The sequence below is a fragment of the Haliotis asinina genome, chromosome 9, assembly GCF_037392515.1.
Source record: "Haliotis asinina isolate JCU_RB_2024 chromosome 9, JCU_Hal_asi_v2, whole genome shotgun sequence".
NCBI lineage: Eukaryota > Metazoa > Mollusca > Gastropoda > Lepetellida > Haliotidae > Haliotis > Haliotis asinina.
Window position 1 is genome coordinate 64,008,406 of NC_090288.1, and position 25,304 is coordinate 64,033,709.

Genomic DNA, 25,304 nt, shown 5'->3' on the forward strand with positions numbered 1-25,304 from the left:
CTCAGGTCAGCAATGGCCTAAAACTCTTTTATGCTATTATGTCTGTCCCACATTCCCTTCACCTGTGCCCTGTCTATGACACAAACGCCCTAAATGAAGCTACTTATAATTAACTGGTTCTCTGTTTCAGTTTATTAAATTGTTATTAGTTTCTATCAAAGTTACATCCTTTAAGAGACATTGGTCTACCAGGTATGCAGTATGCAGTAAGTCTCTTATGCACTGGATACTTGTGAAGAGAGGGGAAATCGGGTTTAATGTCTTACTTAAGAATATTTCGGCTCATACAACATACAACATGCATGCATCTGTGTACATGTGGCTGCTTGTACAAGCCCCGACTTAAAGGTCACATGCAACGCAAAACACAACTTTGCAGATTCTGGTACCTTTCGGTATGCACTTACCGAAACAAATCATAAAAACTGCCAATTCAACCTATAAAGTTGAAAATAACGCGATGAAAAAAAAGCCCACGAAATTGGAGTTCAAACGTTTCACTAAATTCCCCCCAGCGCTGGGAGGAAAACTGGTTTCAACAGTTGTGCCGCGCTGCGTCCATAACGCATGCGCAGTGAATAGGTTTGCGGAGCTTGAAACAGTATGCATGCCCAGCGTCTGAGGTCGTGAGCAGTTGTCTATTCTTGGTTGTGTACACAAACAAGTAAATAATCTACTTGTTACGTAAAACAACTTGCTGATTGTGGTAAGCAGTCTCTGTCACAGAGAAAGCTCAGTGTCTGGTTTATTCACACCTATATGTCTGTCTGCCTGTCTGCTATAGACAACATGCAATACACAGCTTCAATCACTGACCACATGCAATTTGAACTTAACACCTATCAGACTATACAACATAAAGAAATTAAGTTGATTTATGACTCGTGCACCCGAGTCCAGTGTCTGCCACATTATGTAATTAGGCACGTGTGATACACATGACATGTTTTTATGTTTGTGGGTTGCAAACAAACTACATACATTTTTTTCGGATGACTGGATCTGACGGAAACTTCTGCAAAATCTTGTCACTTTCAAGTCCTGCATTGTACTTGGACGAATGACAGATTCCAACCACGCAGTAGTTTACCATCTCTACTGACATGATTTTTTATTGGATCGAGCACAAATTCAGAGAACATGTATTTTCTAAACCCAACATCTCTATATACATTCTTCATGGATAACGACTTCTTTTCGTGTATATGATTTTGTTTGACAACTGTATATGAATCCATACTGAAACGACGCATCAAGCACACAAAAAGAAGTTGTTATCCATAAAGAATCTTACTTTCTTGTGACTGGCTATACTTCTATATTGCCCATCAAACAGATCATCTTTCTGTACACACAATGAACCCTCAGCATATCAGCAAATGAAACAGCCAATCGGAAGCCGTCGTTACGCCTGAGTGCATATCCACCCACTATGACTGGGTTCGGTCTCCTGAGGGCTTCGTTTCAGGGGAAGTAAGCCCAAGTACAAAATATTGCACTTTTGAATTGCGATTGTACGCTAATAATTGTGTTTATTTGTTTTTTCAAAGGCAGCAATGTATATTATATGTCATGAATTATGTTTGATTTTTTGGTTGCATGTGACCTTTAAGCTGCTTAAACAGTGCTAGATCTTTGAGATACTATGCCACAGTTAATCATGAGTACCCCACTCAGACACGTTCTACTACCTCCGTGCCGACCAGTCCTTGTACCAAGTAAAGCCAGACAGGAACCAAGAAGTACCATATATTAAATTCTCTCTGTATGATGCAGATGGAGAAGCAACCTTCAGCTCTCTAGGCAGTTGCTCTAACCATTACATCATGGAGGCGGTTGCTTGAAACTGAATAACTTTACATTCTATACAGGTATTGAAACTTCAGTTGCCCTCCTTTTCCATTGCCTCAATCTGACCTACCATTACATCAGCACTGGAGTTCTCTTGCTTGTAAGTTCAAGTTATGGAGTCATTTTTTCAGTGTTGTGCCATTAACATGAGGCAGCTGATCTCATGTATTTATGAGTTAAAATATATGACACTGGTGATACAAGATTTTGTTCTTAGCTCACAGACAATAAAAAGATACACAGATTTCAGTGATTACCAACATGAAGGGTCTTCAGGCCAAATTTCAGATGGTCAAGGGAAGAGATTTCCATAGCGGCAGAGTGTTTGAAGGATCTGGCACCAAATTTCTGTCCACTTACTTTTTCCTGAATGATATGTTCCATTGTTTCCAGGGTACAGCCAATTGCAGCCAGGGCACACTCAAAGGAAGCCTGTAAACAACAGCAACAGCATCAACACACAGAATCATTACAACATAGAACACCCGGGTATTCTTGACTCTAACTTCACTCACGTTATTGCAGTAGAAGGAATCATATTTGGTGAAGAAATCCTGTAGTTCCTCCAGAGTCATGTTGGCTGTGGCCTTGGCTTTTTCCACCAACTCCTCCGAGTGTTGCAGCGTTACCAGGTCCTCCGTCGCATACCGCATCTGCCACAGAGTTTGGGTTGTCTTTGATAACAGTCACACTGACATACATACATAGCTACAAACAGTCTTATCTGAATCAGTTGACGATACTGCGCCATGTCATGGCCCGTGACGCCAGTCAACAAACCTTAAAGTTTTGATGTAATATTTCAAATATACTTGAAGAAAGTCTAATGTCACTGTGAATCATTCTTCAGTGAAATAACAGCAATTCCAGGGGCATCAAGGGACACAACTCTGCACAAACATGTTGTCAGAGACAACTTGACCACCTGCAGTCTGGACAAGAGGTGTCCAGGCATCAGGACAAGAATGTTTACCTGCAGGCGTTTGCACCTGTCCACCAACCCCAGTTCACAGCACCTGGCAAAAGGCTGCGTTATCCGGGCAGGATTCTCGGGGTATCCTGGGATCCAGTCACATTTGTGCTTAGTCATCACTTCATCATAGATGAAAGCCGTTCTGAAGGAGAATACTGAGTTGGTTGGACATGCAGACAGCAGATTCATCAAGGTGTGTATTGTGTCATGAATACACTTGTTCAGTAATTCACTTCAAATATTACAGAGATAGACCAAAGGTCAATATTAATTTGCTTTATGTATCAGTAGCACATACTGAACAAAAACATGCATCAATCTGTTGTAGGTAAAGATCAATATTTTGGTTGAGTTCTTATAGCGTTACAGCAAAACCAAGTGTTCCTGAAATATGTATTTCCATATAAAACAACAATTAAACAGATACTTGTCTAGCTGGACGTATTCACATACACTGGTGTAATGCCTGTCCTGACTTACCCATTTACAGATTTGGGCTTCCCGTCATCGTCATCTTTCTGGAAATATCAACATCACATGAACTACATACTCTGTTGGCGATGAAGTCAGGAAATCTGCATTCACTAAATCATATGTCAACTCCAAACCTTATTGCCACAGTAGGATTGCTATGGAAAACAAACAATGTAAACTTGTCACAAGCCAAATTCAACTTAAAAAGTTACCCTGCAGTAAACTTCTCATGGGACAGCTAACAGATAGACACTTACTGTGCTACACAGCCCCATCAGCATGGCCAAGTCCTCATCGTCACTCTCCCTGGCCCGATCTGCATCTGGATTCTAAAGTAACATTTAACACTGCATTGTTTAATAATGTTTTTATATAACAATAAGCAATAATATACCATCTGATATGCATGAGAAGTTTCTACAAAAATGAAAATTAATTAGAAATAAATACCTGACAATTCCATTTGAATTTATTCTTAGAGACAATCAGACATTTACCTGTAGAACTGTACATCTATTCATGACAAGGCCGGGAAACGTGGGCCTTCACAATACTGAAAACATGTGGCCATGTGAACAATACTCTCCTTGATGTTGTTCATTATTCATTCTTATTACAGCTTCTCTAGTTTTATTCTGTGTTTGACAACAGTCATATTCACAAGTGTCATTCATACATTCTGACAGTCATGGAAAACAAAGCGCCCTTACTCTTTCTGTCTGGCAGCCTTTCAAACTCGTATGTCATTAAAATAACACCATCACTAACACAACTGTATACCATCAGTAACACAACTATATACCACCAGTAACACCTTCAGTAACACAACCATATACCATCACTAACACAACCAAATAAAATCAGTAACACAACCGTATACAATCAGTAACCCCATCAGTGACACAACTGAAAACCATCTGTAACAAAACTGTATACTATCAGTAACACAACTGCATACCATCAGTAACACAACAATATACCATCAGTAACACCTTCAGTAACAGAACTGTATACTATCAGTAACACAACTGCATACCATCAGTAACACAACAATATACCATCAGTAACACCTTCAGTAACAGAACTGTATACTATCAGTAACACAACCATATATTATCAGTAACACCCTCAGTAACACAATTGTATACTATCAGTGACACAACCATATACCATAAGCAACACAACTGTATACCATCAGTAACACAACCATATACCATCAGTATCACAACTGCATACTATCACTAACACCTTCCGTAACACAACCATATACCATCAGTAACACAACTGTATACTCTCACTAACACCTTCCGTAACACAACCATATACCATCAGTAACACAACTGTATACTATCACTAACACCTTCAGTAACACAACTGTATACTGTCAGTAATACAACTGTATACCATCACTAACACCTTCAGTAACACATCTGTATACAATCAGTAATATGTTCAGTAACACAACTGCACACCATCACTAACACCTTCTGTAACACAACCATATACCATCAGAAACACAACTGTATACTATCACTAACACCTTCCGTAACACAACCATATACCATCAGAAACACAACTGTATACTATCACTAACACCTTCCGTAACACAACCATATACCATCAGAAACACAACTGTATACTATCACTAACACCTTCCGTAACACAACCATATACCATCAGTAACACAACTGTATACTATCACTAACACCTTCAGTAACACAACTGTATACTGTCAGTAATACAACTGTATACCATCACTAACACCTTCAGTAACACATCTGTATACAATCAGTAATATGTTCAGTAACACAACTGCACACCATCACTAACACAACCATATACCATAAGTAACACCTTCAGTAACAGAACTGTATACTATCAGTAACACAACTGTATACCATCAGTAACACACCTGTACACCATTATTAACGCCTTCAGTAACACAACTGTATACTATCAGTAACACAATCATATGCCATAAGTAACACCTTCAGTAACAGAACTGTATACTATCAGTAACACAACTGTATACCATCAGTAACACACCTGTACACCATTATTAACACCTTCAGTAACACAACTGTATACTATCAGTAACACAATCATATACATCAGTAACACCTTCAGTAACACAATTGCATACTATCAGTAACACAACCATATACCATCAGTAACACAACTGCATACCATCACTAACACCTTCAGTAACACATCTGTACACCATCAGTGACACATCTATATACCATCACTAACACCTTCAGTAACACAACTGTGTTACCTTCGGTAACACAACTGTATACCATCACTAAGACCTTCAGTAACACAACTGCATACCATCACTAACACCTTCAGTAAAACAACTGCATACCATCAGTAACACCTTCAGTAACACAATTGCATACTATCAGTAACACAACCATATACCATCAGTAACACAACTGCATACCATCACTAACACCTTCAGTAACACATCTGTACACCATCAGTGACACATCTATATACCATCACTAACACCTTCAGTAACACAACTGTGTTACCTTCGGTAACACAACTGTATACCATCACTAAGACCTTCAGTAACACAACTGCATACCATCACTAACACCTTCAGTAAAACAACTGCATACCATCAGTAACACCTTCAGTAATACATCTGTATACTATCAGTGACTCAACTGTACACCATCAGTAACACAACTGTATGCAATCTGTAACACAACTGTATACAGTCAGTAAGACAACATGACTTACTACTGATAAAGGGCCACAATACAGACAGTGTCATCTATGCTTGGACTATGTTTAAAAATGATTACTATTCAAACAAATTTCATAAAATGAGAGCTGTTTACATTGTTTTCACATCGTCTCCAAATGCATCTGAAGAATGTTTTCAGTACAAACCTGTCACTGACATAAAGTTCAGCAGAATCCTTCAGGGCGGAATGCGGACATGACCGATTTTCTGCCTACCCGTTAAGCCTTTGATAGTGTACACACACCATTACATTCAGACGTTGCTAGGGTTACCCAGTTATCAACTTCTTTCAACAATCTATATCAGGTTCCTCTATGGCTGACCTTGATACTGAACTATCAACCAGTAATCGTCACAACAACTGAAATAAACTGGCTTAGAAATGTGTCAGTCATAAATATGTATGTATGACACTAAATCAAACACACAACACAGCTATGGTATTGACCAACAGCAAATGTTGTTTCTGACTGCAAGAATGTTTCTATTTTCCGATGTCAAGCCAAAGAACCCTTTCACTTTGACTGACCTGTTGGTGGCTGTCTCTCCTACAGGGTAGAGAGTCAAGGTTCTGTAGCTCTCCTACCTTACATGTTACTAGTAGATACAAGTAACGACCCCATTCAGGGTAGAGATTTGAGGCTCTGTAGCGCTCCTACCTCATACATCACCAGTAGATACAAGTAACAACCTTATCACCTTGATGGCTTGCTGGTTGCTAGCGGGTAGAGAGCTGAGGCTCTGTAGCCCTACTATCTTACATGTTACTAGTAGATATAAGCAACTATACCACCCTATCACCTTAACTGGCCTGTTGATGGCTGTCGGCTACTGGGTAGAGAGCTGAGGCTCTGTAGCCCTACTATCTCACATGTTACTAGTAGATATAAGCAACTATACCACCCTATCACCTTAACTGGCCTGTTGATGACTGCCGGCTACTGGGTAGAGAGCTGAGGCTCTGTAGCCCTACTATCTCATGTTACTAGTAGATATATGTAACTATACCACCCTATCACCTTAACTGGCCTGTTGATGGCTGTCGGCTACTGGGTAGAGAGCTAAGGCTCTGTAGCCCTACTATATCACGTTACTAGAAGATATTAGTAACTATACCACCCTATCACCTTAACTGGCCTGTTGATGGCTGTCGGCTACTGGGTAGAGAGCTAAGGCTCTGTAGCTCTCCTACCTCACATGTTACTAGTCTCCTTGATTGGCCTGCTTGTGGCTGTCACATTACCAGTAGATACAAATATTGTTAACTGTTCTAACAAACACACCCCAAAACTGTAAGACTACTTTCCCAATGTTAATGATAACAAAATAAGACAAGACCAATTCTGACCAAGGTCTCCATGGTGACTACGCCATGGTTAAAATATGCTTCAACTTCTTACCTCCTCCTGCTGATCCATGTCTACAAGCAGTAGCTGGCCGAGGCTTGGAACCTCTGTCTATGCAGTCATTGTCACTACAAGACCTGAAAGTGAATCAGTAACAGTAAATAATAGGAAACCTTCCTGATGTGGTAACATGGGCAACATATAATGAATTGTCTCTAGTTCACATGCACACATTTACACACACAAAACAAATGTACACAACAATCCAAGAACACAAGAATGAGGTAATTACTACAGCTAAATGCAGCATTTTGCTGGAAAAAAGAGAAACTTCACTTCACACAGAATTGGACAGTACCTAAACTACAACTATTCCTCAATATAGCATGAAGCATTACATCTTATTCTTCAATACAGAATCAAGCATTACATCCTATTCCTCAATACGGAATGAAGCATTACACCTTATTCTTCAATACAGAATCAAGCATTACATCCTATTCCTCAATACGGAATGAAGCATTACACCTTATTCTTCAATACAGAATCAAGCATTACATCCTATTCCTCAATACGGAATGAAGCATTACACCTTATTCTTCAATACAGAATCAAGCATTACATCCTATTCCTCAATACGGAATGAAGCATTACACCTTATTCTTCAATACAGAATCAAGCATTACATCCTATTCCTCAATACGGAATGAAGCATTACACCTTATTCTTCAATACAGAATCAAGCATTACATCCTATTCCTCAATACGGAATGAAGCATTACACCTTATTCTTCAACACAGAATCAAGCATTACATCCTATTCCTGAATACGGAGTGAAGCATTACATCTTATTCCTCAATACTGAAGCGAGCATTACATTTTATTCTTCAATACTGAATTGAGCATTACATTTTATTCTTCAAAACGGAATCAAGCATTACATCCTAATCCTGGATACGAAATGAAGCATTCCTTACTCATCAATACGGAAAGAAGCATTGTATTTTATTCCTCAATACGGAATGAACCATTACATTGGGTTCCTCAATATGGAATGAACCATTACATTGGGTTCCTCAATACGGAATGAACCATTACATTTTATTCCTCAATACGGAATGAACCATTACATTTTATTCCTCAATACGGAATGAACCATTACACTGGGTTCCTCAATACGGAATGAACCATTACATTTTATTCCTCAATATGGAATGAACCATTAAATTGGGTTCCTCAATATGGAATGAAGCATTACATTTTATTCCTCAATACGGAATGAACCATTACACTGGGTTCCTCAATACGGAATGAACCATTACATTTTATTCCTCAATACGGAATGAACCATTACATTGGGTTCCTCAATACGGAATGAACCATTACATTTTATTCCTCAATACGGAATGAACCATTACATTTGGTTCCTCAATATGGAATGAAGCATTACAGAGTACTCCTCAATAGTGAATGAAGCATCACAACCTATTCCTAGACAGAGAATGAGCCATTATAGTAGGGGTGAAATTTGGTATTTTCAGTTTTCATACCATCCTTTTAAAAACCTCTTTATACTTTTCCTAAAATGTCTAGAAATCAAATCATGTTGTCCAAGTCTATGCATTCCTAGATGACTACTTACTTAATTTACCTGAAGGTAAGTTTGGAATTGCTTTGAACATCATTAACGTGGATACACAAGTCAGCAAATCAGCACTTGGGTTCCTTTGTCAGTCCTTACAAATAAAAATATCTGTCTAATTGTGTTATACCTTCTGTAACTGTGTACATTATGTAAATATATCATTTGCATTAAAGACGAGTTGTTTCATATCATAGGAATGGTATAAAATTCCCGCTGGATTCATCCAAAGATGACTGGAAAAATGCATTAGACATTAGAACAAGTACAAAAAAATAATCTGATATATTAAAATAGAATGTATATTCCCTGCAAAGGCAAAATACTCTTCATGAATAAGTCTACTAATTATGATTACATTATGTCATTGTTTTGGTGTGCATATGGCAGAGTGGAAGGAGAGTATTGTAAGGTGCTAACAAGTCTGCCCTGGAAAAAAGCACTTCCACCCTATTCAGTCGAGGTTGAACTTGTTGCCATGGAAACTCAAAAAATATTTTATTAAAAAATCCAAACTTACTAAAAGGCACTACTATACCACCAGACCTATTTAAGTTTGGGGAAGAAATAGTGAAGTTCTGCTCCGGAAAAAAGCACAACCACCAATTTCAGTCAAACTTGTTGTCATGGAAACCACAAAATATATTTCAAAAGGCATATCTAGGGATCATGATGAACATGGCGAATATTACATCAAGTTTGATAAAGCTAAAATTTGGGAGATTTGCTGCAGACAAGATGACATCCTCCAAGCCACACCCTAAGCCATATTTCCTTGGAAACAGCAAAAAATATAATTCATATCTGGGTCTGTTCCCCAAGATCCACATACGTTTTATGGTAAATTTCAAGTAGAACATGAACACTGGATTTACTGAGAACATATATTATATCGAGAGTGAATTTTGTCCTGTGATGTGGCAAAACCTCTCATATGTTTTCAGTAAATCTATCTTAGAATCTCAAAATTAGCATTGCATAATTTGCAACTATTCCAAATTTATACATGTCGGAGATTTCATACTTTTTAATGAATTCAACAGATAAGCTCACTGGAATTAAGACGAATGAGTTCTAAATCTTTTGCAAATGTAATTACAATTCGATATACCGAATAATGAGTCCTTAATTTTGCAGCTCATATCAGTGTCATTTTTAAATCCAATCAATTAAAAAACTATTATTAACCGCAACAATTCATTCAATAAGACACGATCAACTTGAAACACATCATATTGCTTCAACTATGTTTCAACAACTGGTTAGATATGAATAAGATGACTTGACCTGACAGCAGTTATTTAATAGAACTTATCAGTTATATAATGAGAGTTTTGCTCATTCAAAACATGGTTAAGTTTTTCCATGTTATTAAACAATGTAAGGTTCAGTTTGACATTATGATCATATACCAAACAGAAACGGACCGAACCAAAGGCATGGTACCGCAATAGGTACCGTACCGCAATAGGCACCGCACCGAAGTAGGAACTGTACATTACAACCTATTCCTCAGAATGGCATGAAACATTACAACCTGTTCCTCAATACAGAATGAAGCTTTACAGAATATTCCTCAACAGAGATTGAAGCATTACAACCTATTCCTCAATGGAATGAAGCATTACAACATATTCCTCACTACGGAAAGAAGCATTACAACCTGTTCCTCACTACCAAAAGAACTATTACAACCTATTCCTCCCTACCAAATGAAGCATTACAACGTATTCCTCACAACGGAATGAAGGATCACAACCACTTCCTGACTACGGAAAGAAGCATTACATCCTATTCCTCAATACAGAATGAAGCATTACATCCTATTCCTCAATACAGAATGAAGCATTACAGCCTATTCCTCAATACAGAATGAAGCAGCACAGCCTATTCCTCAATACAAAATGAAGCAGTACAGCCTATTCCTCAATACAGAATGAAGCAGTACAGCCTATTCCTCAATACAAAATGAAGCAGTACAGCCTATTCCTCAATACAGAATGAAGCAGTACAGCCTATTCCTCAGTTCAGAATGAAGTCTTACAGCCTATTCCACGACAAGGAGTGAAGCATTTCATTCTATTTCCCATTGGTGCTTTAGCTGACAGAAAAATACATCCAACAAGTCAGTTTGACATAAACATGATGGAATTTCTGCTGACTTTTGTTCCTGAATATAGGCCGATGAGCATGTCAAAAGTATTGCATGTTTAAGTTCAAGCCAGCCACTGACGAACCACGGTGTCACAAATATACACCCACTGGTCAGAAGCTGGGATGGCTACATGTGACCCTTGACCCAGGAACATGAGCCATGTGATGATATCATGTAACATAAAAACATAAATGTTACCCGGTTGGACTGGGTTGATGTGTACAGACCAGATGTTCTTGTAGGTATGAAGTGTATGTTTGGTTCTAGGTAGTTAGCAGTCACGGCATGCCTCACCCTTTGCCCCAGGACAGTAAGGGTGTGATCAGCATCAGTTTGCATGCATTAGCCACACACAATGTCTATCCCAGCTCGGTTAGATGAATGCCCATGCACATACCTAACACAAAAACATTTGAGACTGTGGCATATGTTGACATAATAAACACACATTATGTGTGTGCCCTTCACTTGACCCACCGCCTGACCCACCTAATGGCCCACTGCTTGACCTGAACCATGACCCACCCACCACTTGACCCACTGCCTGACCCACCTAATGGCCCACTGCTTGACCTGAACCATGACCCACCCACCACTTGACCCACCGCCTGACCCACCGCCTGACCCACCTAATGGCCCACTGCTTGACCTGAACCATGACCCACCCACCACTTGACCCACCGCCTGACCCACCTAATGGCCCACTGCTTGACCTGAACCATGACCCACCCACCACTTGACCCACCGCCTGACCCACCTAATGGCCCACTGCTTGACCTGAACCATGACCCACCCACCACTTGACCCACCGCCTGACCCACCTAATGGTCCACTGCTTGACCTGAACCATGACCCACCCACCACTTGACCCACCGTCTGACCCACCTAATGGCCCACTGCTTGACCTGAACCATGACCCACCCACCACTTGACCCACCGCCTGACCCACCTAATGGCCCACTGCTTGACCTGAACCATGACCCACCCACCACTTGACCCATCACATCACCAACCACTTGGCCCATCCTTTGACCCACTGCCTGACCCACCACATGGCCCACTGCTTGAGCCACCCTATGATCCCTCACTTTACCAACCGCGTGACCCACCACTTGACCCACCATCTGACCCATCACATTACCCACCCCTGACCCATCACATGGCCCACTGCTTGACCCATCCTATGACCTCTCACTTGACCCACCACCTGACCCACCACTTGACAAACCACATGACCCACCACCTGACCACTGCATTACCCACCAATGACCCATCCCATGACCCACTGCCTGACCCATCACATTACCCATCCCTTGACCCACCCTAAGACCCCTCATTTGACCCACCACCTGACCCACCACTTGACCCACCGTCTGACCCACCACTTGACCCGCCGCCTGACCCACTGCCTGACCCATCACATTACCCATCTCTTGACCCACCACATAGTCACCTGCTTGGCCCACTGCTTGATCCACCCCATGACCCACTGCCTGACCCATCACATTACCCACCGTATGACCCACATGACCCACCCCTTGACCCACCACATGACCCATCACTTGACCCACCACCTGACCCATCACATTACCCACCCCTTGACCCACCACATGGCCTACTGCTTGACCAACCACTTGACCCACCACTTGGCCCACCCCTTGACCCATACCATGACCCACTGCCTGACCCATCACATTACCCACCACTTGACCCACCACATGGCCCACTGCTTGACCCACCCCACTGCATTACCCACCACTTGGTCCACCCCTTAACCCATCCCATGACCCACTGCCTGACCCATCCCATGACCCACTGCCTGACCCATCACATTACCCACCCCTTGACCCAAAACATGGCCCACTGCTTGACCAACCCCTTGACCCACCGCATTATTTCACCACTTGGCCCCCCCTTGACCCACCACCTGACCCACCACATGGCCCACTGCTTGGGCCACTGCTTGACCCACCCCATGACCCACTGCTTGACCCATCACATGACCCACCACTTGACCCACCACCTGACCCATCATATTACCTACCCCTTGACCCACCACATGCCCATCCCATGACCCAACACCTGACCCATCACATTACCAACCTCTTGACCCACTGCTTGGCTCACTGCTTGGCTCACTGTATGACTCACCATGTGAACCACTGCTTGGGTCATTGGACTGTTCTGTCAGTACTGCTTCTACAACTTCCTGCTGTTTGCAACAGAAGAAGGAGGCAAATACTTAAACTCTTTACAATGCTTCTACAACTTCCTGCTGTTTGCAACAGAAGAAGGAGGCAAATACTCAAACTCTTTACAATGCTTCTACAACTTCCTGCTGTTTGCAACAGAAGAAGGAGGCAAATACTTAAACTCTTTACAACGCTTCTACAACTTCCTGGTGTTTGCAACAGAAGAAGGAGGCAAATACTTAAACTCTTTACAACGCTTCATACAACTTCCATCATGTTCCACAAACCACTTTTTCAGTGAGGTGAACCAATGTATGTACAATGTTCATTATAGACGTATATTGTCATGAACATTTTCTGCTACATGTGGGGTGTCAGAAAAAAGCTGTATTTTGAAGAGACAGAGTAATGGTCAGCTTCTTATAGTCAAACATTTACAGCCTACCAATGCCATGCAGATTAGCCACTTGAGACAGCACTTGCATCAGCTACATGATGAATTACGCCATGTTTTCCTTTTTCAGTATGTTAGTCTGGAAACAACCGAGTCCCATCTGAGGGTGGTGTAATCTTGTGAAGCCTAGACGTGTACCAGCATATCCAGCTAGAACATAATATTTCTTTGTATGTCCCTTAATGTATCACTAAGCAATATTCCAGCAATGTATAGAGATTTTTGTATATTTCAGACTAAAGAAAATGCAGTTTTCACTATCACTGTATGTATGGATTTTTCAAACTTCTAAGTTTTGATTTTCTATAGCATAAAAGGTGTAAATTACCACAGAAATCAAGATGTTTTGTCCGTGAAATAAAGTGTAAAAATGAGATTACACTGTCCAACCTATATGGCTTTAAAAAGTGGTGGGAAACAAGCATTTTTTTATGTTGCCTGAGAGAGAGATAATTCATCAAACAAACTGCATGGCTTGTGTGAGTGTTAGTGGATGGAAATATACCAAGCCATTCAGGCAAACAAGACTATGGCATCCTCACAAAGTGTCATGGCCATGCTCAGAACTTCAGAAGTGACTGAACCAAATCAACAGAAAAAGTTTGTTTTCCTCTATAATAATAATAGCGGGGCAGGAAGGGATCTTACGTGATTGACATATTGGGGGTGTAACTTTCAAAAAATAAATCCCAAAACGTTAGATCGATATAGTATAACTTTTATTTTTCATAACAAAGCAGTATTTATCATATTTATTAATGGTTTTGCACACAATTTCCCACAAAAGATAACTACAGAAGCATTTGAACATTTCTACGTTCTTGTCTCCGAGCGAGACCATTGACTGAATCGCTGCACAGTGGGCTGTCAGCTGTATTGGAGATTCAGTTGCATGGTTAAAACAAAAATAATCTGATGTGATTCACATTAGCTTCCTTTCAATAAACATGTCCACAAATAAAACTTCATATCATCTATTCAGGGTGATCTGACAATTACTCATTCTTTAAGTAGAAACAATTCAATGAGAATAAACCGTCCACAAACTCAGCTCGTGTCGGCATTCATCATCATTCACAAAGAGAATAGGTTTTGCTGTTTTATAGTTTATATTTAAATGAAAAACCATTTGTAAAAGGTGCTCAATATGTCAAGGTTGGAGAGATGGTAATTGAATTACAAATTTTATGTCATATTTGGGGAAATAACATAAACAATTTGGAATTGGCGATAACTGTTCCTGTTAGTTGCTTGGAAAACACAACATGTACTGCCGAGCTTCCTATTGACCGCTTTATAGAAAAACACAATCGGCAACTGTAAACAAGCAGGATACATCAGTGATTAGCTAATCTATCATCAAGGAAACTTTTATTTCACGTTGAGAAACTACTGAGGAAATCACGAAAAAACTCTTAAACAAATGGTGATAACTGGTTGAAGGCCTGTGTCTGTATGTACCATCTGAATGAATGAATGAATGAATGAATGAATGTATGAATGAATGAATGAATGAATGAATGAATGAATGTATGAATGAATGAATGAATGAATGAATGAATGAATGAATGAATGAATGAATGAGTAATACAATATTCACAATACATTATTTCAGAGTATAGAATGAAAGCATACAATAAATAGTCACAACAGAAGCAGACAATCCACTGACTGACAGCTTGGGCATCAGTTACTACAACATGCCATGCATCAGCTAAGTCAACATGCCTGACCACCTGATCTAGTTAGTTACTCTGACAGAAAGCATTGGGCAGCTGAAGTCCAGTTCTAACCCAGATCTAGACAGGTCTAGACCAAGCAATCAGCTGTCCAGACAACTCTACTAGAGTAGGAACTTGCACTACTCAGTCTACTGTCTACCTCGGAGTTGTGTTTCCTCTGAGCAATGCCTACAAAACCTTCACAATCACAGTATCAGGAAGTAGATGGAGGACCTTCCAACTGAATTAACGTGAACCATGCTATACCATCAAGACGCTCATTTACATGCTCGTCCATTCTGTACATTCAGCGAATGCCACCCACACACCCTCCTGGCACTTCCACACCTTGTCACATTCCCCATAGATTCAGGGGTTGGTTCCTGTCAGTGCCATTCTCAGCTGTATGCAAACACCGATTCTAACACTGTTCGCTTATATCCCCATATTGTCACAAGAGTTATGTTGTTATGTTCTATTTACTGTCGTTCAAAACATTAGGAAATCAGGTAAAAAATGTAAACAAGAAATGTCAGAACGTAAACTTTACCATGTGAATCGCTGTCAGCTGGAGTTACTTCCCCTGTTTAACTCCACGCAGCACAAGAGAAGATAATTCTCATTCAGCGAAGCAAAGTAAAATCCACAGCCTACAAAGGATATAAGCATACATATGTTTTCACCCTCGTTTATATATAGTCTCCCCGACAGAATACTGACACACGGTACACATTGCCCCATAATGCAGTTTAGAAAAGACACGTGCAGTACAGGTATATATTTTCTCCCCGTTGTACTATCTGTAACAATATGGCTCTGGTGTCACTGTACTGTCTGTGAGAATGTATGTGTGTCTGTACTATGTGGGAGGGCGGTGGGAGCAACCTATTGGTTAAAGCGTTGGCTCGTCACGCCGATATAACTGTCTGTACTATGCTGATTCACCTTTTGCTCCTGAGAAAATTTAATTTGTATATTTTGTATTTTGTATGTGTCCATGTAAGCTACTTTGGTGTGCATGATTGCTATCTTGCATTAGAAGAGAATTTTGGACAAGAATTTTTCACAACATTTATTGTAACTTTTCAACTTTAAATCAAAATGCCATTACCTCAATGACGGCAGAAATACTGATTTGGGGAAATCTAGATATAAAGTTTGTTTAAGAACAGCTATGAAATATGAAGATTTGTAAGGTGTCACACATGTGGCTATTCATAAGTACTAGTATATATTTGCAGTGAATGGTCATTCTTGTCAATTGTTTGATGCATTTATGGTTGTATTAATAGTTTTTAACATGAATGTAAGGATAATGACTGAGACAACAACAGCTCTTATCCCAGTTATCACAAGAGGATAAAGCATCAAATCCCTTTCACCCCCTTTGACTCTTGTGGTAACGACATTGTGATGCATTTTTTATCCTTGACGTGTAGTCACGTTCTCTAATTCCTACCACTACCTAACAGAATACTTTGTATCGTTTATGACATAACAATGTATCACTTGTTGCATCCCATATGGGCTTACCAGAATTATCACATGTGTGGTAATGACACGTCATCAACGACCGTTTTTGTTCCTGTAATCATAGGAGGTTTCAGGGGAGGGGTGCAGGGATGCGCCCACCCCCATCCCAACCCCTTTGTCCAGCAATTTTTGTTATATGACCCTTGAAACTCGGATGAAAATGAAGTGTGCAAAATTTATTTTGCACCAAATTATTACGTGCACTAAATGTTTTAGCGTTATGTCTTGGGACAGCAAATTGCGATTTTCTGTAGAATGACCATATGGTTTCTGATGAAATCGACTATCTTATAAGCTGAATGGTCATAGATTATAAACCCTAAATCATTTCGCCAAGACACGTTATATTTTTAGACATTTGAAGCATTTCTTGACACGTCTGTCAGCGTAAAGCGAAACGGCGGATAAATCTACCACTTTCGACGACTTTACAACATAATCAACTGACGTTATTTCACGTATTGTTTCCCCTTTGATGTTGAAACGATACTATTGGTAAACACATATAAGATGATCCACGACCTGACAAATGACCCCAATTTGCATACTTGGGAACGCCCCACAGAACGATCCACTCGAAAAAAGAGGGAGACAGGTTGTCTGATATCGAGAAGTTCATTTTTCCCGTGCGTTTCACGCATGAATTGTTATAGCACACTTGATTTGGGAACAGGTACAATCCCAACGAATTGAATCAATACAATATACTGAGCAAATATGTTTAGGACCACCGATCCATTTCATGAAGCAAATGGCATTTTCCTGGGTTTTTTTTAACAAAATTGTTGAATATCTAAAATGCTTGTCAAAGCCCCAGTCATGTATTTGTCTTCGTCTTAACTAAAGGTTATCCTGGAATATCAGTATCTTATGCCTGGAATTGCAGTCTTATCTTTCGAAGGAATACTTCATGAATGATTTCATGTCACGGTTAGCATCTATTGCACGTGCATAATCGTCAAGCTACCTGTAGCAGCCAAGTGTAGTCGCCCAATTCGTTGTACCGCCTCTCTTGTCACAAATGCGTTTAGTGCGCAGGATCATCTAATATGTTTCTAGCAGTAAATGAATCACTTGGTCGGGTGACAGTGAAGACACGACGTCGCTGCTTTGCAAACGTCGTCAACGGGACTATGTGGCGTGTGTCACGTGATGAGCTCCATTCAGCATGCAGAACATTCCTTGACCTACAAGAAGACTCGTACCCCTCTCATACGCCATTATTGCCAAGAATCGTGGCAAACCAAAAATTGCACGTAGTGAAACGCATTTCAAACCATGAAAATGGCGGAACCGGTGAAATTTGGAACCTCAGTAAACTATACAAAGCGCAATATAAACATAAACTTTGAGCTAAAGGATGAACAACTGAAATATTTTTTGTGAAGGGAATCACCGTATTGCTGTTTTGTCCACGGGATGTAGGATATTCAAAGTGAACATGTCAGAATGGCCACAAGACAAAATGGCCACAATGACCCTATTCCAAATAGCCACACAAAAAGTTCTATATGGTCACAGCCCCTAGTCAAAACCGCCATACTAATTATAAGAAAGTCAAAATGGCCACACAAAAAGTCAAAGTGGCCATAGATTATTTTATTATTTTTCAATACTCGTGACATTTGTAGTCTAAGAGCCGTGTTTGGAATTCAGACTTATCTTTCATTGGTAGTCGTACTAGACTATTTTCATCGCCATGTCCGTTTGCGCTTACACATTACCCAGTCGTAAAGATGGCCACGGGATGGGTACGAGATACCATCTGACACAAGCAGTTACTCTGTACCGTTGTGTTGCACGTGCAGTAGGCCGCACCGGCCATAACGGCCATACCGGCTGGAACCGTCCTTTTAAAATGTGAACTTGTACACACAACTTGACAGTTGTTAAATAATTGACAGTTGCACCCTCTTTAGAAAGGGGCGGGGCGGGGCGGGGGTGTCACACACATCATTTCTCCCCGAAATGGTCATTTAATAAACTTTCAGGAAGAAAGGGGGGAAGCGCACTCACCAAACACACACACCCAACACCCCTCCCACCTCCCCCCCCCCCCCCCACACACACACACATATCTCAAAACAAAAAATAAATAAAATTAAAAAAATGTTGCAATAGTATTGCATTTGTGCCTCATCACAAGGGATACAGGGTTATTTATAACTATTAAAGCAGGTGTATTGTATCAACTCACATACATGGAGGAAACAGCGCTGGAACGGAAACCTCTCATGTGCCTCATCACACGGTTTTCAACATCAGGATGCGTGAACAGTTTGGTTACAGAACTGAGTTTGATTTTACGCTGCTTTTAGCAATATTCCAACACACAACATCACGACTGGGGACACCAGAAATGGGTTTCCCACCATGTGCCCATGCGGGGATTTGAACCCGGATCGTCGACGTGACGAGCCAAAGTTTTAAGCACTAGTCTTCACCATCGCCCGTTGGCGCCAGAAGAAATGATGGAACAAATAACAGGGCTAGCTCGCTCCGAAGTGTAGATCCAGTGATAGTTGTGCTGACAAGTCAACATCCATAGGCCCATAATGATGGAGTGGTATTAGTCGTATTTGGGCGTGTTGTTCCTGAAGGAAGAACTAGTTTGGATCTTTTTATTATTATGGGGTTATGTTCATGTTTCCTCAGATTAAACGAACGCTTGGTCTCTGAATAAATATTATGTTGATAGTACCAAATGCACCTATTTAAAGTGAAAAGGAGTCCGCTATGACTTCTTGACACTTCATTTTATGCAGCTTTAAGTCGAGCGTACACGATGAATATGAGTCCTTGTAAACACTTGACACACGCTTGCAAAACTTCGGGGAGAGTCAACTCAAACCAAAAATCGGTTTCTCTTATGGAGCAGCGCCCGGAAGAAGATAGTAACTAAACATGTCAGATGTCACCATGTCATCGATCAAAAATCTAGAACAGACACGAGACCGCTGCTACCTCTGTTGACAAGCCGTCTGTGTAGTATCCTCTTTAAAGTTTGTCTATACCGTCCCCTCCTCCACTCAGTAGCTCAGACACAAAGGCAGGAGACCCAGATATAGCCTTGTTCCCAGGCTGCAATAGTTGTTTAGTTCAGGAATGTGTTGTGATTCTGCCCATGAAACACAAACTCTTCTAGGTGAGAGGACAGTTTAAGGACGCCATTTTTACAGGGCAAACTTATCATATAATGTGGGAATCTGTATTTAAATTCAGTTACACCGTTAGCGACTGAGTGCAGGTTTAGCCGCGATAAGTTTTCGGTGGCAGGTCAAGTGTTTCACTCGTTATCACTCGCTATACGTGCCGTGTTGGGCTCGGATCTGTATGTACAACACAACAGCAAGGGTTGGATAGGGCAGGATCTTAGCGGACATACAGTATACTGTAAGTAGTGTGTGTAGTTTACGTGTACATTTAATGGCTGCAGTACTGAGACACAATATGTACTGTCAGTCACTTTCGCTAGGTGTAAGGTGACTTTCTTGGGAAGCCACCCTGGCTTTGTGTGGGCTTTTAGTCAATGTAACTTGTAACCATGTTGTGTTGTCTTTGACCAGTGACATCCTTACACATGCCTGGCCAGAAACAGCGGTCTCTTAAAAGAGAGTGTACGCTCAATATCTCTATGTCCTGTCCGGTCATGTGTACTGTGCAAGACATACATAGTATGTATATTGAGTGTGGTTCGTGTTACAAAATCGCCATCATCGGTCGCAAAATTCCAGCACTTGGGGAATCCCCTCACTGGATTTAAACGGGTTCGTGCAGTTTGACACGCTATCCAATACCTACGAATGAGCAGGACCCCAGTCTGCCACCGGCCTGCTTCATAGCACTATCTGTTTATGTCAGGTCGGATCGGTATTACAAGATAGATAGCATGGCTTGACCGCCTCAGTTCTGTCATATTTAGATCTATGCACAAAGATTCAGAGTTCTCCAGAAGGCTGTGTGATGAACGGGGTGATTTCAACTTTCCAAAAGTCAGCTTCCCATTCATGTCGAGCAATGCTCCAATAGCTTTGGTGTTTAACTTTCAAAACATTTGAGGCACAATCGAACGTGCTATTTGCAAAAGATTTCCAAGAGCGTAATATGCCACTCATGCTCAGAAGTTGTGTGAATTAGGTTACAACATTCAGTGCCGCCTCTGTAAAGCTTTCAAGAAGTTATAAGTAGACATGTGAAGGAAGTTTCCAACTTTGATGCATCAGTGACACTAATGATGACGGATGCAGTTCCCCATTTTCACATATACCACGCGTTCCCCAACTATTTCAGGTGATGATGTGACTAGACTTTGCATGTGTTTTTGACGGGTGCCACGGGTGGGGCCGGATACGTCCACCTGGTATCATCACTACTTCACAGTGATACATAAACACCTGCCCTGCCATCGTGACGCGTCCTGACAATCACTGGATTGTTTGGCCAAGACTTGATTTGTTTACAAAGAACAACTTGACTTGTTTATATACTGTTTGTTAGATGATCATGATTTGCAATTTGTGTGCGTTTATTTATTTTCATAGTCATGTTTATTCAGTAAATACAATTTAAATTTGATTGCGTAATAGTAGGTCAAACGTTGACTGATTCCATTTAAATACGACATAATTTCGTCTTTTAAATCTGTATTCGACCCGATTGAAAATGTCGTAATCAATACATTCTCTGATACTCTGGTTGTGTCGAATGTTATGATTATGATCGCCCGAACAAATCTGACTTGGCAGACGACAAGGGTCGTCATTATGTACATGCCAGGTACGGTAGCTGGCTGTTGTTGCGGGGATGTTTGAAAGTGATCTGAATTGTATTTTTCGCTGGATCATTAACCCGAAAAAGAGGCTTTTGTTTCCTTTTGTTTTGTTTTTGTGATAATTTCGTTAGGGAGAACAGAACAGAACTTTATTACGCTCAGGCCGATATCCTCGGCATATGAGGTACAAATGGCATTAAAATGTCAACATAACGGAATAGTGGTTAGCTGGAAGTTTTTACAGTTTGCATGATACATTTGCAGAATTTGCTTAGGTTTCTCAGGACAGATATCTTTTTACACGTAAATAGTGATCTAAATTTTAACATGTTTGGTCTTTTTACAAAGTTACTGGGTATATACATTGATCTTTCTTTTCTAAAATGTATACATTTAAAAATATAATGAAATTCATCACCAACGTCATTTAAACAACATAATTTACATTTTCTCTCATATCTTGGTATCCTATTCCATCTTCCTTTTTCAACTGGTAAATGGTGGCAGGAACTACGAAAGTGAAGTAAAGGAATAGCTTTATTAAAGGGTAGGGATGTTAGGTATCTTTCAAATTCAAACCGGGGTTTCATGAGGGAATATGTTTGACCTTTGGGGGAACTGTCCACCTCTGAACTCCATAGTTGAATAGCATTGTCAATTAAGATTGAGTGAGCTGTATTTTTAATCCAGGAAGTTGAAATAGGAGACTGTGATAACCATACATACCTCAGACCAATATTATTAAGAATAGTCTCTATACACGGTACCCAGCTACAACCATGGGTGCCTTCATTGTGGAGATTATACACGATAGAATACAGGATTGAAGACAACTTAGGAGAATTCTTTGTACATAGTTTAGACCAAAACGTTACCATGCGGGTTTTAACATCAACAGAGAGTGGGACTCTACCGAGTTCACCATAAAGCATGAAAAGTGGAGTACTTTTTTTAACAGGTAGTAGTTTTCTCATGAAACATATATGTACATTTTCAATCTGTTTTAGTTGAACATATCCCCAGATTTCACAACCGTACATTAAAATTGGTTTTACCATAGAATCGAAGAGATATAATTGGCATTGTATTGATAAGTTAAGCGTTCTACTTCTGCGTAAGACGAAATGCATGACTTTAGTAGCTTGTTGGCAGAGATGTGATATAGCTGATTTGAAAGAACATTTTTTATCAAAAATAATTCCAAGATATTTATATTCATTAACATGTTCTAAGGGGATTTTGTGTAGAAGAATATCTTTACGCATATCATTTTTATTACCACCAAATACAAGAATTTTTGTCTTTTTTATATTTATAGTTAATTTCCAAGTTTTGCAATAAACTTCAAAGTGATTAATAGCTTTTTGGAGATAATCTCTTGAAGAAGCTAGGAGGACGGTGTCGTCTGCATATAGAAGAACGAAAAGCTTGAGGGAGAAATCTATCATGGTATTGAATGTTTCTGAGTTGATAATTACACTCGGACATTCACTGGACATTAGAAAGGCTTCTAGGTCATTTAAAAACAAAAAAAACAAAACTGGAGATAAATTTTCACCCTGCCTAACGCCAACTAAACAAGGGAAATAATCTGATTCCGCACCTTGTACACTAACGCACGATTTTATACCATTATACATAGATTTTATAATTTTTAGGCATTTGCCGTCTATACCTTGTTCAAGTAATTTACTCCATAGTGCTGCCCTCCACACACTATCAAAGGCCTTTTTGAAATCAATGAAACAACAAAACAATTTCTTCTTTCTATATCTAAATAAATCTATTAAACAGTAGAGAGTAAATATATGATCATTTGTAGAATACGATTTTCGAAATCCAGCTTGTGCTTGTGATAAGATATTTTGATCTTCTATAAAGTTTTGAATTCTGTTACTAAGGATACTTGTAAATAGCTTACCAAAACAACTTATGAGACTAATTGGTCTGTAGTTTTCTGGGTTATCTTTATCACCTTTACCTTTATAGATAGGGCGAATTATTCCACTGAGCCACTGCTCAGGGTAGACACCATCATCTAAAATTTTATTAAACAGTTTGACGTAAACAGGTAATAATACCCATTGAGTGGTTTTAATGTATTCATTTATTATAGCATCAGGACCGCAGGCTTTATTATTTTTCAGATTGGAAATAGCAAGCAAAATTTCTTCACATGAAATTGCCCTATTAAGAAATGAATTACTTTCTTCAGTGTTGACATCGAAGTGATCAGCTATATCGTCAGGTATTTCAGCAGTCAAATCAGAATTTAAATCTTTGAAATATGAATAAAGTTTCTTAAGTGGAGGTACATCTTTATCGTTGTTGCTTATTCGCAGTAGTTTCCAAAACGATTTTGAATCATCTTTTCGTACTTTTGTCAGTTTGCCCTGTAAATTATTTCTGTGTAGGTTATGGAATTTTGTCAATGTTTTCTTGTATGATTTACTTGCGTTGATAAGTCTTCTTTTATTTTCCATAGTTTTATTCTTTCGAAATGTAGATTTAGCCTGGTGATATTTTCCTCTACTGACTTTACAGTCGCGACCAAACCAAGGTCTTTGTCGTCGCTTATTTGTATGGGTGACGTTGTCGGGTTTCCTAAAACCAAAAACATATTTAGCACTGTCAATAAAAACATTGTTGATTTCAGAAACAAGATTGGTCAATGATACATGATCACCTGTTGCACAGTTATCAATGCCAGATAAAATGTTGTCAATTTCATCTTGACGGGAGTCAATTGCACGATGGAATTGCGAGGCACGCCGTTTGTCCCAGCGGCGGTGGGAGCACGTAGAGTCCGTGTTATTGTCAATTTCTGGTCGTGATTGACAGTTCGGAGCTATTATACCACACATGTTAACACTCAATTTCAATGCGCAGTGAGCATCTGAGAGTAAGGGGTCAAAATCCAGTCCGTTATTGTTTTCAACATATTAAATGAGCAGATGCAGTAATCAACTAAGCTGCAGCCTTTACAAGTAGTTTTGCCAATGTATTTATTATCACCAAAGCGGCCATTAATGATAAACAAATCATTATTTCTACAAATATCAATTAGCTTATGCCCATGGTTATTAATTCTTCCAGAGTCAGTAGAAAATCTATCAATACCCAATCCAAGTGAAGAGAACATAGATAATATATCTCTTTCATTAAAAACATCTTCTGGAATACCAATGTTATCACATACAGAGTGTGAAAGTTGAATAAAATCAGCCAGGGTCTTAGTTCTAGAGTTAAAATCACCTAGCATCATTATTTCACAATCATTTGCAAATTTATTAATATCATTTTCCATGTCAGTAAAATGGGAGATGTTGTAATAGGGGGAACTCTCTGGTGGAATATATACTGCACCTATAAGCAGATCCCTGTCTATATTTAGTACATGATGTGAAACTCTTATCCACTGAACACATTCTGT

At 39.9% G+C, this 25,304-nt stretch overlaps 2 protein-coding genes across 4 annotated transcripts in view; one reads left to right on the top strand and one right to left on the bottom strand.

The window, feature by feature from the left end:
* LOC137295653 (histone deacetylase 6-like) overlaps positions 1 to 16,166 on the bottom strand; it is a 264,274-nt gene extending 248,108 nt beyond the window's left edge. The window contains exons 1-7 of one of the 3 annotated variants that reach the window (XM_067827117.1): positions 16,118 to 16,166; positions 7,457 to 7,539; positions 3,556 to 3,627; positions 3,305 to 3,342; positions 2,825 to 2,966; positions 2,367 to 2,504; positions 2,212 to 2,283 (exon numbers count right to left, since the gene is read on the bottom strand). In XM_067827117.1, coding sequence (XP_067683218.1) covers positions 2,212 to 2,283; positions 2,367 to 2,504; positions 2,825 to 2,966; positions 3,305 to 3,342; positions 3,556 to 3,627; positions 7,457 to 7,474 — 480 coding nt within the window. In that variant the 5' untranslated portion in view covers positions 7,475 to 7,539; positions 16,118 to 16,166. Of the gene's footprint in view, positions 1 to 2,211; positions 2,284 to 2,366; positions 2,505 to 2,824; positions 2,967 to 3,304; positions 3,343 to 3,555; positions 3,628 to 7,456; positions 7,540 to 16,117 lie in introns of those variants that run through there. The other 2 variants (XM_067827116.1, XM_067827118.1) reach the window with 2 other exon arrangements.
* A 4,067-nt stretch (positions 16,167 to 20,233) lies between these two features.
* LOC137296283 (uncharacterized) overlaps positions 20,234 to 25,304 on the top strand; it is a 38,927-nt gene continuing 33,856 nt past the window's right edge. The window contains exon 1 of the mRNA XM_067828040.1: positions 20,234 to 20,493. The gene's annotated coding sequence lies outside the window, so the exon portion shown is untranslated. The remainder of the gene's footprint in view (positions 20,494 to 25,304) is intronic.